General features: G+C 43.3%; 1 protein-coding gene across 1 annotated transcript; it reads left to right on the plus strand.

Moving 5' to 3' along the window:
* Positions 1–900: 900 nt before the first annotated feature.
* Positions 901–6,130, plus strand: LOC137803037 (paramyosin-like). Its single transcript, XM_068601289.1, has 2 exons — positions 901–3,477; positions 3,652–6,130. Exons 1-2 carry the CDS (start codon positions 1,735–1,737, stop codon positions 3,682–3,684), a joined length of 1,776 nt encoding a protein of 591 aa, XP_068457390.1. The 5' UTR covers positions 901–1,734; the 3' UTR covers positions 3,685–6,130.
* The last annotated feature ends 7,777 nt before the right edge of the window (positions 6,131–13,907 follow it).

Below are 13,907 nucleotides of genomic sequence, written 5' to 3' on the forward strand. Positions count from 1 at the left end.
CACTTACGTCAGTGGTTCTCAAACTTTTTCTGTCACCACTTTGGAGGAAGCAAAATGCTCGGGCCGCACCGCCCCGACAACATGGGAACCAAATGGTTCAACCTTTTGAGACTCCTCCATCCATGCTTTTTTGATTAATAGATTAAATAAAATGTAAATCTCTTTCAAGCAAATCAGATTGCTTCATCTGACAAAAGCTATTAACATGTGCAATCACTTTGTTAAAAATATGCAAATAATGTGCAAAAAAGAAGTCATATTTGGCAAAAAGATGACCAAGGAAGTCGGTTGGATCCCTGTTTTCTCCTCATAGTTTCATGTTGAAGTGTCCTTGAGCAAGGCACTGAAGCCCCATAGCTTCACAGCAGCAATAAAAATGTAAGAATCTGCATCTCCCCCCGCGCCCGACCTGTAATATGTCAAGAGTGACTTTTTTTTATTTAAATGGGGGGAAAGTTATGGAAGCCCATTACCGCCACACACAAAAAAAAAAAAATATATATATATCTGGACGAAAAAAAAAATCACGACTGAAACAATAAATAAATAAAATTAGGACTAAAAAAATAATTAAAATAAAATAAAATAGAAAAAAAAAAATTCGGACCATAAAACAAACTAACACACACATATCTGACACAAACTAACACACACGTTGTTTCAGACACAAACTAACACATTCATTCCTAAAATATTAATGTAATCCAGTGTGAGTTATTATTCCTATTAGCATGTCAAGTTTGGGAGTTTGGAGTCACAACAGTTTGAAAGTTCTAGAGAGTTCTCCTGCTTTACCCACAATGCAGTTGGTGTTTGCCACGGCAACAATAGAACTCGATGACTCACACAGCAGTTACATTCCGTGCCTTTAATCTGAAATGTTATATGTAGACCGCTTTTCCAGCCAACTTCTCGCTCGATATATTCTACTGATGCTATTGTTTTGCTCTCTCCAATTCAAGTTTTCTCAGTTTTTTATCTCGAAAGGTTAGCTTCCACCGTTTCTTTCCACCAAGCGTAGCTAACAGTGTTGCCATTCCACGCACACAGCGCACATCGTTTTTTTCCACCAACGCGTAGCGCACATCGTTCCTGTCACCGAACACGTAGCTAACATCGTTCTTTTCGAACATTTAGCTCCCGTCGTTCTTGTTCACGAACACGTAGCTAACATCGTTCTTTTCGAAGAACATTTAGCTCCCGTCGTTCCTGTTCACGAACACGTAGCTAACATCGTTCTTTTCGAAGAACATTTAGCTCCCGTCGTTCCTGTTCACGAACACGTAGCTAACATCGTTCTTTTCGAAGAACATTTAGCTCCCGTCGTTCCTGTTCACGAACACGTAGCTAACATCGTTCTTTTCGAAGAACATTTAGCTCCCGTCGTTCCTGTTCACGAACACGTAGCTAACATCGTTCTTTTCGAAGAACACTTAGCTCCCGTCGTTTCTGTTCACGAACACGTAGCTAACATCGTTCTTTTCGAAGAACATTTAGCTCCCGTCGTTCCTGTTCACGAACACCTAGCTAACATTGTTCCTTTCCACGAACATTTAGCTCCCATCGTTCCTTTCCACGAACACATAGCTAACATTGTTCCTTTCCACGAACATTTAGCTCCCATCGTTCCTTTCCACGAACACATAGCTAACATCGTTCTTTTTGAAGAACAATTAGCTCCCATCGTTCTTTTTGAAGAACAGTTTTCTTTTTGCAAGAATCGTCACCAGCACGATGAACACCATCAAGATGCAAAGAGAGGCCATGAAACATCTGCGGCAACCGGGTCCGAGACCTGGTGGTACTCAGCCTGTCGTCCCCAATCAAGGCATGGCCAGACCCGAGTGGTCCCCGAAACCAGCCACCGAACAACCGGCTGTAGTAGGCATGGTGGATGCCGTCGAGGAAGGAGAAGCCCACTTGCTCATCCTCAACAGCTTGAAAAAGCAGTTAAAGTCCCTTTGCATGGACATACATAAGGTCCAAGCGAAGGTCGAGTCCTGGGAGAGATCGGACATCAAGCTCAAAAGGACACAAGAGTTCAATGTCCAAAAAGCTACGCTCAAAAAAGCCTGCGATATCAAGAGCAAGCAAGTTAGGGATTTAATGGATCAAGCCCAAAACCATCAGATTTTTAACAAGATGCTTGAAGCAGCGATGGCCGAAAAGGCCGAATTGGCCTCAGAGAAGGCCGAATTGGACAGAGAACATCAAAATGTTCTCCAGAGAAGAGAAGACCAGCAGGCCAAAGAGAGAGACTTCCAAGAACTGAAGGCAGAGTGTGCCGCAGAAAGGAAGAAGAACGCTGAATTTAAAAAAATAATTCAGTGTCTTGATATTCAACAGCGAGAGAGTGCTTTGGTGGAAGCACAGGTGAATAGGACACAGGCCGAGAGACTGGCCATTCAAGAGGAGAACATCACACTCCAAAATACCATCAGAGAGTTGCAAAGTGAAGCAGCCCGAGGAGAAGCGGTTAGGGCTACAAACACGACTCTCCAAGCTTCACTTAACGTGGAACACCAACGAAAGGAGTCTCTGGAGAAGAGCCTCAAGGACGTCCAGCAGGAGATGGACGAGGTAAAGCGCTCCAGAACTACAGCGGACCAACTACGAGCTAAGTTGGAGTCGCTGACAAGCCAAAACTTGGCACTTCAAAACACCATCAGTGAGTTGCACCAGGAAGTGCAGCTCGGGGATGGTGTTAAAGAAGCCAACAAGAACATCCAAGCTTCGATTGACGAAGAAAATCGTAACAGTGAGGTGTTGTATGATCAAATCCAGACCATGCAGCAAGACCTTGTCGAGGTGAAGCGCTGCAGTGCTAAAGGGAAGGAACAACAGGCGAAGTTGGAGTCTCTCACAAGCCAAAACCTCGCACTCCAAGACACCATTGTGGCCGCCAACGAGGAGTTTGAGATTGGGGATCGTTTCAAACGCAACATCCCGGCCTTAGAAGAACAGGAAAGGACCCTACTTAGGGAAAATGAGGTGTTGGTGAAGAACCACATGAAGGTTATAGAGAAGCTCCTGAAGCAGGAAGATTACAAGCAGAAGCATGACCTATTGAAAGTCTCCACCAACTCCCTGCAGGAGGAGAAGGTCAAGTGGACGCAAAGCGTAGTTCGTTTAAACACCAAACTTGAAGAGCTCGTTGGCTTCAAAACGAATTACGTGAAGATGAAGATAGAGAAGGCCAGTCTCACCAGGGAGAAAACCGCTCTGATCAAGAACATCAAAGACCTGGAGAAGAAGGTCGCCCGCAAAAACAGATACGACGAAATGAACAGGGTGATTCAATCCGATGCCGCTGCGCAGAGAAGTGAGAACGAGTCTCTACAGCAGCGGGTCGACGAACTCACCAAGTCCATCCAGTCTATCGAGGGTGCGCCATCTTTGAACCGAAATATACCATCGACCTCTGGGACAGCAGTCGACGCCCAACCTTGCGTCGGCCCAACAGTACTTCCAGACGCCGTAAGTGTCTAAAAAGAACTTGGCAGGTTTTCCTCCGGGTAACCCGGTTTCCTGCCCAAGTTACTTTCTTTTCTTTTTTTGTTTTGAAAGGGTGTAGTTCGGATGATCCGGATTCCTCCTGCCCTTAAATTTTAATTTTTTTTACCCCCATTTATCTGGTTTCCCCTCTTGCAGGTTTTCCTCCGGGGAGAGACTTCCGAGAACTGAAGGCAGAGTGTGCCGCAGAAAGAAAGAAGAACGCTGAATTTAAAAGAAGAATTCAGTGTCTTGATATTCAACAGCGAGAGAGTGCTTTGGTGGAAGCACAGGTGACCAGGACACAGGCCGAGAGACTGGCCATTCAACAGGAGAACATCGCACTCCAAAACACCATCAGAGAGTTGCAAAGTGAAGCGGCGCGAGGACAAGCAGTTAGGGCAACAAACACTACTCTCCAAGCTTCACTTAACGTGGAACATCAACAAAAGGAGTCTCTGGAGAAGAGCCTCAAGGACGTCCAGCAGAAGATGGACGAGGTAAAGCGCTCCAGAACTACAGCGGACCAACTATGGGCTAAGTTGGAGTCGCTGACAAGCTAAAACCTGGCACTCCAAAACACTATCAGTGAGTTGCACCAGGAAGTGCAGCTCGGGGATGGTGTCAGAGAAGCCAACAAGAACATCCAAGCTTCGATTGATGAAGAACATCGTAGCAGTGAGGATTCGCATGATCAAATCCAGACCATGCAGCAACAGCTTGTCGAGATGGAAGGCTGCAGAACTACAGGGGACCAACTATGGGCTAAGTTAGAGTCTCAGACAAGCCAAAACCTGGCACTCCAAAACACTATCAGTGAGTTGCACCGGCAAGTGCAGCTCGGGGACGGTGTTAGAGAAGCCAACATGAACATCCAAACTTTGATTGACGAAGAAAATCGTAACAATGAGGATTTGTATGATCAAATCCAGACCGTGCAGCGAGACCTTGTCGAGGTGAAGCGCTGCAGTGCTAAAGGGAAGGAACTACAGGCGAGGTTGGAGTCTCTCGCAAGCCAAAACCTCGCACCCCAAGACACCATTGTGGCCGCCAACGAGGAGTTTGCGATTGGGGATCGTTTCAAACGCAACATCTCGGCCTTAGAAGAACAGGAAAGGACCCTACTTAGGGAATATGAGGTGTTGGTGAATAACCACATGGAGGTTATAGAGAAGCTCCTGAAGCAGGAAGATTACAAGCAGAAGCATGACCTATTGAAAGTCTCCACCAACTCCCTGCAGGAGGAGAAGGTCAAGTGGACGCAAAGCGTAGTTCGTTTAAACACCAAACTTGAAGAGCTAGTTGGCTTCAAAACGAATTACGCGAAGATGAAGATAGAGGAGGCCGGTCTCACCAGGGAGAAAACCGCTCTGATCAAGAACATCAAGGACCTGGAGAAGAAGGTCGCCCGCAAAAACAGATACGACGAAATGAACAGGGTGATTCAATCCGACGCCGCTGCGCAGAGAAGTGAGAATGAGTCTCTACAGCAGCGGGTCGACGAACTCACCAAGTCCATCCAGTCTATCGAGGGTGCGCCATCTTTGAACCGAAACATACCATCGACCTCTGGGACAGCAGTCGACGCCCAACCTTGCGTCGGCCCAACAGTACTTCCAGACGCCTTAAGCGTCTTAAAAGAACTTGGCAGGTTTTCCTCCGGGTAACCCGGTTTCCTGCCCAAGTTACTTTCTTTTCTTTTTTTGTTTTGAAAGGGTGTAGTTCGGATGATCCAGATTCCTCCTGCCCTTAAATTTTAATTTTTTTTACCCCCATTTATCTGGTTTCCCCTCTTACAGGTTTTCTTCCGGGTAACCCGGTTTCCTGCGTAAATTACTTTTTTTTATTTTACAATTTTAAGTTTGAAAGGGTGTAGTTCGGGTGATCCAGATTCCTTCTGCCCTTAAATTTTAATTTTGTTTACCCCCATTTATCTGGTTTCCCCTCTTACAGGTTTTCCTCCGGGTAACCCGGTTTCCTGCGTAAATTACTTTTTTTTATTTTACAATTTTAAGTTTGAAAGGGTGTAGTTCGGGTGATCCAGATTCCTTCTGCCCTTAAATTTTAATTTTGTTTACCCCCATTTATCTGGTTTCCCCTCTTGCAGGTTTTCCTCCGGGTAACCCGGTTTCCTGCGTAAATTACTTTTTCTTTTTTTACAATTTTAAGTTTGAAAGGGTGTAGTTCGGGTGATCCAAATTCCTCCTGCCCTTGAATTTTTATTTTTTTTACCCCCATTGATTTCCCCTCTTGCAGGTTTTCCTCCGGGTAACCCGGTTTCCTGCAATTACTTTTTCTACAATTTTAAGTTTGAAAGGGTGTAGTTCGGGTGACCCATCTCCCCCCCTTAAAAACACTTTTTTTAAACTTTCATTTAAATGTTTTAAAGGAGGTATTCCAAGCGATTCGGTTTCCTCCCTTGAAAGCAAATGTTTTTACTTTGATTTATACGTTTTTAAAGGGGGTGTATTGGTAATCCGGTTTCCTTCCTTAAAAACATATTTTTTACTTTTGTTTATATGTTTTGTTAGCGTGTACGATTATTGGAAGCCTGGTGTAGCATCTACAAAAATAATATAGTATGATATAAATATTAACATAGGATGAATTATAATATAATATAGATTATAAGATAAATATGAACATAGTATAAATACTAACATAGTATAAATAATAGTATAATATTAATAATAACATAGTATAAATATTAACATAGTATAAAATATAACATAATATAAATATAACATAATATAAATATTAACATAGTATAAATATTAGCATAGTATAAAATATAACAGTATAAATATAACATAGTTTAAATATAACAGTATAAATATTAAAATAGTATAAATATTAACATAGTATAAAATATAACAGTATAAATATTAACATAGTATAAAATATAACATAGTATAAAATATAACATAATATAAATATAACATAGTATAAAATATAACAGTGTAAATATTAACATAGTATAAATATTAACATAGTATAAATATTAACATAGTATAAAATATAACATAGTATAAATATAACATAGTATAAAATATAACATAGTATAAATATTAACATAGTATAAATATAACAGTATAAAATATAACATAGTATAAATATTAACATAGTATAACTATAACATAGTATAACTATAACATAGTATAAATAATAACATAGTATAAATAATAACATAGGATAAATAATAACATAGGATAAATGATAACATAGTATAAATAACATATTTAAATGTTATCAATTGATAATATAGACAGTAATAATAGGTTATTGAGGTCAGTACAACACAGCTGTGCAGCTGTAGTTGTGTTTAGAAATGTTCGGTTCTCAAGGGAACTTTAGTCAGACGCCTGCGATCCTCTACACTCACGCCTCTTCATCAGTACGTCGACATCAGGCAACAGATTGACAAGTCGCTCGTCTATTTCTGTGAGAAGGGATGAGAACACAGGATTCTCCTCCTTTTGACAGGTGAGAGCTGATTGAATGTCACTTTGCTCACGATGTCTTGATGGCGGACGGTCGTGTATTGGAGCCGAACCTCCAGCTGTTCGGGGTGTTGTTGTGGACGGTCGACTTGTGCGTTGACTGGACGACTTCCTGCCTTTGCAACTGCAGCGCGTGTTGCTTCACCTGTGATGGAGGAAATGAATTACGAGAACGAGAGAAGTTATTGAACTTCGGGAGGCGACGCCTGGCTTCCAGTGATCGTACACGCTAACAAAACATATAGAAGAAAGTGAAAGATATGTTTTTAAGGGAGGAAACTGGATCACCAGGACACGTCCTTTTAAAACGTATGATTCAAAGTAAGAACATTTGCTTTTAAGGGAGGAAACCGGACCACCTGGAATACCTCCGTTAAACAAAAAAGATGTTTTTAAGAGGGTAATCCGGTGATCCAGTTCCCTCCCTTAAACCATATTTTTAATTGATTTCATAAAGTTCTTGGGTTTAAGCCGAATAACAAGCCGGTTTGCTCCCTCGAAAAAGGAGTTCAAATAAAAATTCCTTAATTTGTATTTTCAGTGTCAGTTTCAAAGTATTTCTATTTTGATGTGTCTCTCCTTATTATGTTCTGTCAGAAGTTGTTAAAAAATACTTACACACACACACACATTTATGTATGTGATTCATGTGATGTTGAATAAAAAAACAAGGCTGCTGCATAAAACCTGAACCTATTACCTCAATGGCTTTTAAAATACATACATATAAACTACTCATATCAGGTCTACATGTATTCCTTCTGAGCCCCGAGGCCTTAGTGAGGTCTGTTCAAGTTGTCACATGAACCCCAAATGAGTTCCAATACTTGTGTTATTTTATATAATTTTCATGATCTGAGCAAGATTTCCCCAAAATGCCTTTGAGCCGCCCCTGAGTTTTTCCAGCTCCATGGTTCAAGGCCTAAACAAAATCCTACAGAGTTGTAAGACCCCTCTTTGTAAAGATAATGACCTAAATAATCGGAATATCACAATAAAACAAAGCCTTGGCCTCCAAACATTACCAAGGACTTTTAGTAAAGAAAAAACTGTGCCGTTTGGTTAAAAAATGAAAACGTTATAACCTTTCTGCCTAAATATGCTAGGATTTTTTGTTTCCTACATTTAAATTAAAAAATCCCCCTGCAGCTGTGTGACCAGCAAATGATCCTGACGGGAAAATAAACAGATTCTTTTCCTCATGAGTCGTATTTACTTGGAGATGAATCTCAAGAATCTCACTTAAATAAATCCCTCCTCTTTGATCTAATATTCATGAGAGTTAATTTGGGATTAACACAAAGTCAGTTTATTACTTTGTAACGGGCTCGGCCTTGTCCTGGCCAAAGCTAAGGGGGAGCTAAGCTGCTAGCTGTCCATCCGTCTCAATTCCCCTCTTTCATGCTCCGGATCGCGGGGCTGCGCCGCCTCGCGTACCCTTCAAGTAATTGGCGTCAGTGTCTCTTGATGTAATATGAATGGATGGCATTGTGTCTGGGGGGGATGTGAAGGGGAGGGGGGGACAAAGCCCCCTGAGAGAGAGAAAGAGAGAGAAATCAAAGCACGAAAGCCAGAGAGAAATAAGGCAAAAGTCGGACCGTGAGAGACAGAATGAGGAGAGTGCTTGAGATGGAGGGAGGAGGAGAAAAGAAAGGGAGTGCACCAGTAGGGGGGGATGGGACGGCTCAGTGGGAGAAAGACCGGAGGGACTCGGTGTGTGAGAGTGAGACAAAGATGAAGGGAACTCCATCTTCCACTCCGGGGCTTTAAGGAGCCTCTCGAAGCCACTTGAGATCTCTTGATCTCTTGACTCAGCAGAAAGTTGGCGACTTTTTAAAAAAAGAAGAGAAAAAGAGAAGTGCTGCTGTGTGTTCTCGCCGTGTGGACACACACACGCGCGCGCGCACACGCGCACACACACACACACACACACACACACACACACACACAGTACCTGCATGACGGATGTGGACGTGTCGCTCTCAACGACTGAAGACGTGTGTTGCAGAGGCGACGACATGATCGACATAACGAAGAAAGTAGCATTTTATTATATAGCACTTAACTGTCACTTACGTATAGCACTTAGTACTTTAACCGTCTTGAAGAAGTTGTACTTTCCTGATTCTTGTTATTCTGAGTTTGTTCTCATGGTTGCACTTATTGTAGAAGTCACGTTGGATAAAAGCGTCAGCTAAATGTAAAGTAATAATAAACAAAGCGCTACTACCTTCAGTGTGCGTCTCTGCTAGATTCACGCTGTCGCCAGCTAGCGCTGCTGCTGCTGCTAGCTCTCCGATAATTCCTTGCTATCTCCTCGCTAGCTTCCTGCTAGCTCTCCGACAACCACCGAAGGTAGCAGGACCAGCCCCGGCTCGACGCCCGACTCCGGCAGCGGGCAGTAGCAGCTAGCGGGGAGCTAGAAGCAGCCCTAGCTTGCTACAGCCGGGAGCTAGCAGCAGCGCTAGCTTGCTACAGCCGGGAGCTAGCAGCAGCGCTAGCTTGCTACAGCGGGGACAGCCACTGAAGGCAGGAGTAGCTTGTAACCCGACTTTTACGGTGTAACAATAACATAAGTTAAACAGGGTACTCAAGTGTCTCCTCGGGTCAAGCATTTCGGTCTTAAATCCCGCCACACATTGTATTTCTCACACTGAAAAAAAACTCCTGGCTATTTAATGTGCCGCAGTCCGCGGACATGACCTGGTCGCGCGCTGCCCTCACCACGGAGGAATCAAGCCCCTCCCCCCTTGAGGAGCCACTCATCAGCCAATCAAAAAAAAGAAATGCGCTACAGCCAATCAGAAAAACGTATCTTTTGCATGTGCTGTATCCGGGTAAGATGTAATGACAGGCGGGACTGGAGTCGTCTGGCGGCGCGTATTTGTCGTCGTCACCGTTGCCCCCCCCACTCCTCCAGGGGGCTATATGTCACGCTTGCCTGCCTTCAAAACTTGACACTAACAGTCGCTTACACCGGCTGACTATTTCTCTTTTTATTCCTGCTTCATAATCCATAATCTCTGATGTCGCGTGTCGGCCATCTTTACCCGCACAGATGCTTTTATTATTTACATTGCTCCCGATTGCTGTACGGCTGTTTCTTCCTGCTTTTCTTTGCCATGTTTTTCTTCACATCTGTCTGCGTTTAATGGCGATAAAGCGTATAAAATAAAATGCACTTTGGTCATAAATCTCTGCTTCTTTTTCCTCCTCACATCTCTGCCCAGCTTCCATTGATTGAATGAAATAAACAGATAGATAAACCCTTTATATAATCATCTCCAGCGCCTTGAGAATATACTTCCACCTGAAATGATGATAAAAATAATAAATAAAAATAACCACCCAAGGCCAATCAATAGTTCCATTATGAAATGTTTATTTTAGCGCACCGGTCCATCTCCAAGGCGCTGAAGAAAACAAGTTTTACCTGTGGAGGCAAAGAGGGAGAGATGGAGGGATGAAGGGAAGAGAGAGGTAGTGAGAGAGAGAGAGGTTCTCCCTGTGGACTCGCTGCTTGTTTTCTCTTTAATTCGTCTTCATCTTGAGTTACTCGTTGAGGCTGTTTGCTAGTTGGCGTTTTTTTTTTCTCTCTTGCAGCCGACTTCTTCTTGAAGAGATTGACTTTATTTGAGAGTTTGTTGCTGAATGCTAAATATATTTTGCTCTCCTCCCTTCACATCGTCTCAAAGAGTCCCTCCTCTCATCCCTCCATCCTCTCCTCCGTCCTCGCCTCACTCCTTCCTCTCCTCCGTCCGTCCTCCTTCCTCTCTCCCTCCATCCTCTCCTCTGTTCTCTCCTTCGTCCTCTCCTTCGTCCTCTCCTCTCTCCTCCCGCCGTCCTGTCCTGCCTCCTCTCCTCCCATCCTCTTCTCCTCCCTCCATCCTCTCCTCTGTCCTCTCCTCTGTCCTCTCCTCTCCTCTTCTGTCCTCTTCTCCTCCCTCCTATAGTTCTTGGCAGACTCATCCCTCAGAATTTGTTCTCCCTCTCTTCACTTGCTGCTCCATTTCTCCCGGTTAGTGTGGCCCTCCTCCGAGGTGACTGTCATTGTTTTCCATTTGGGGGACGACCCGAGGCTCCTCGGGCTCTTCTCGATGGCAGAGGAGGGCCGAGGACCGGGAGTGTGTGTGTGTGTGTGTGTGTGTGTGTGTGTGTGGGTGGGTGGGGGGGGGCAAGGCCGGGAGCCAAGCATCCGTAGCCAATCCCCCATGATGCTTCGCTCTGCAGTTCTGGGAGTGAAGTCAATCTCCCGCTTCATAATTTCGTTACACACATTCAGGCTCAGATGTGCTCATGGCCGCCTCAGAAGTCCTCTCCTTTTTTTTTTTTTAGTAAGTGAAACGAGAGTTGGAGCCTCTTTATCTTCTGAACTATAACTTATTTTCCCCGTGAAACAGAATATTAGAGCGCTGTACGGACTCAAGGGGGATTTAAATCAAATCCCTCACGTTTGATTGGACCTCTAAAAAGTGTGGGAGCTTAGAGGTTAGCGCCATGCAAAGCTGCAGCAGAGGACTGTCGGCTACACACACACACACACACACACACACACCTCTAACACCTGCTGTTAGCTCAGGAGAAGGACGAGCGGGAAAAAAATCAATCAGACGTCAGAGGAGCGAACAGCTTTTGTCTCAATCTCTGATTTTATTTTGTTATTGTTATTGTTGACATCGTTTCTGTGATTGATCAGAGAGAAAACACAAGACAAGTAGTTTGTCTATTGACTGTTTTGTCTGCAATCTTTGAAAGGATACATTCGAGGAGCGTCTGTGGTTTGCAAGCGCGCTCAAAGTCTCATTGGATTGGACTCATTTGTTGTGAACGCTCCTGAATGCAGCATGAGTCCTCCAACATTTGAAACCGTTTTTCAGAAGAGAAAAGACAGGGATTGTGATGTGAAAACATATATTTGGCATATAGCCAATCTAATCTATGAATATATGATAAAATATACGACAAATTAACACAGGTATACATATTTAAAACTGGAAAGAAATGAATGTTTTTCACTGGATTTGAATTTTCAAAGTAGGTAATAAGCTATTTTTTCACAGTAATAAAGCACATAGGCTTAAAAAAAACTTAACAGTTATAAAATATTATACAGCACAGATGAATGTGAGCACAGTGCTCATTATGTGCAGTTTATATTTGTTTAAAAACAAACAATAATATTTGGGAAATACAAATAAATACATCAACATAGGTCTGAATATTGGTATTATCATATATTTAGTTTAAAAAACAGAAATCATTATCAAGTTGTTTTTTTCATTAAATAAATTGTCAATTAAAAGAATAGTTACTTTTTTCATGAATTACTTAAGCAACACAACTACGTAGTTAGGTCCAAGCGACGCACCCTTGTGGGCACCTGGGCTTTACATAAAGGAGCAGGTGGGTTCAGGACCAGCATGCACCTGGGTAGGCCTATGGTTGTTTACCTTGCTACCTTGTTTCTGAGGTAAATTCAGTTTTTTTGAGGACAGCGAGTGCAGCGAACCCCCGTTTGCATTCATCACAGCGGCCGGCCTGGTCGGGCCGGTATCTGCACACGACATCAGTAACATTACAGCCGGATCTGTGTGTGTTGTACGATAAGCCAGATGAACAGGATGCGTCGCCCCGCGGGTCAGGATGCGGTCACATATGTAACGCTCTGGGGGGTTAATGTACGTCTCTGTTTCCACAGCCAGGAGGCCTCGTATATTCAGATTGCTGTAAATAGATAACGCCGCGGCATCAGATCTGAGTTCTGTATCCTCAGAGTTTGTATATTGGTCGAGGTGTTCGGGGGGAAAACATCAGAGTGGTGCATCCCAAACAACAGCAGCTTTTATCGGCCCTGTGAGGCTTTCACTTAAAGGCAAATAGAAAAGTGCTCCTGGTTCCTCATAACGCAGAGTAACTATCTCGCCCCCCCGTCAGTCCTCCCCCCCGCAGGGGGGATGGTGGTTTTGATCAATACCAATCACGGGGAGAAGACTCTCCCAGAGAATGGAACAGCTGGAGGTCTGAAGCACAGGAGAGCTTTCTTTCTAGTTCCAACCGCGTTTTGGAGGACAATCAAGGTCGTGCATTGCATCACCTCTGACCCATAACCAGCTGAGGAAGTGCTCTACTCCACACAACACATTGAACTCTATTGGGATCATGTGCAGGGGCACCGATTGTCGTTTTTTTACATTTTCTCTTAGCATATCAATTTTTAAGACGCATTTTGTTTGGGTTCATGCAACTGAACCATGACAAGATATGTTTATGCGACAAAACCATTAATATGTTTATCCAACAAAACAATAATTATGTTTATGCAACAACAAGTTTATGCAACAAAACCACAAATATGTTTATGCAACATAACCATAAACATGGATTAAAGGTGGAAATGAATATAGTTTCCTTGTGAGGAATCAATAGTACTTTGAACTCCTTCATAACAGAGGGTTCAGGTCCTTCTTCCTCTCTCATATCTCCACCTTTGTCTGCAAGAGGGAAGAAGAGGAGGGAGGAAGAAGATGGAGGAAGAAGAGGGCAGCAGAGCTGCAGGGTGCGAGCAGGGGAGATTGCCCAATACATCATAAACCCCATCATGGGCTTGACCCACTAAAGAAGCCGTTATTAGCTTTTCTAGGGAGAGCGTTTGCGGCGTACCGTCCGTGTTCCACAGCTCATTTTTATCTATTGCGTCTGCTGACTGAGACAACGTTTTAAAAACTGTCCTCGTTAAATCAAACTCGACCCAAAACATCCGAACTCCAGAATCTGTCAAGAGCCGTGTTTACTGCAGCTCGTGGACTACGCAGTTTTTTTTATGAAGACAGAAGTTTATTTTGAAAAATAAATGCATGAAACAAGCAGAAATTGACACAATTTGCTGAAATTCTTCGAAAAACATGCAAAAAATGA

The sequence above is a fragment of the Clinocottus analis genome, unplaced genomic scaffold, assembly GCF_023055335.1.
Source record: "Clinocottus analis isolate CAN_PGR_092001 unplaced genomic scaffold, fCliAna1.0.p SCAF_5, whole genome shotgun sequence".
Classification (NCBI taxonomy): domain Eukaryota; kingdom Metazoa; phylum Chordata; class Actinopteri; order Perciformes; family Cottidae; genus Clinocottus; species Clinocottus analis.

Excerpts from the sequence above, each read along its gene's own strand:
- LOC137803037 (XM_068601289.1), top strand. The coding sequence starts at position 1,735 with ATGAACACCATCAAGATGCAAAGAGAGGCCATGAAACATCTGCGGCAA. Across the intron at positions 3,478-3,651 it reads CAACAGTACTTCCAGACGCC|GTTTTCCTCCGGGGAGAGAC; the intron begins GTAAGTGTCTAA and ends CCCCTCTTGCAG.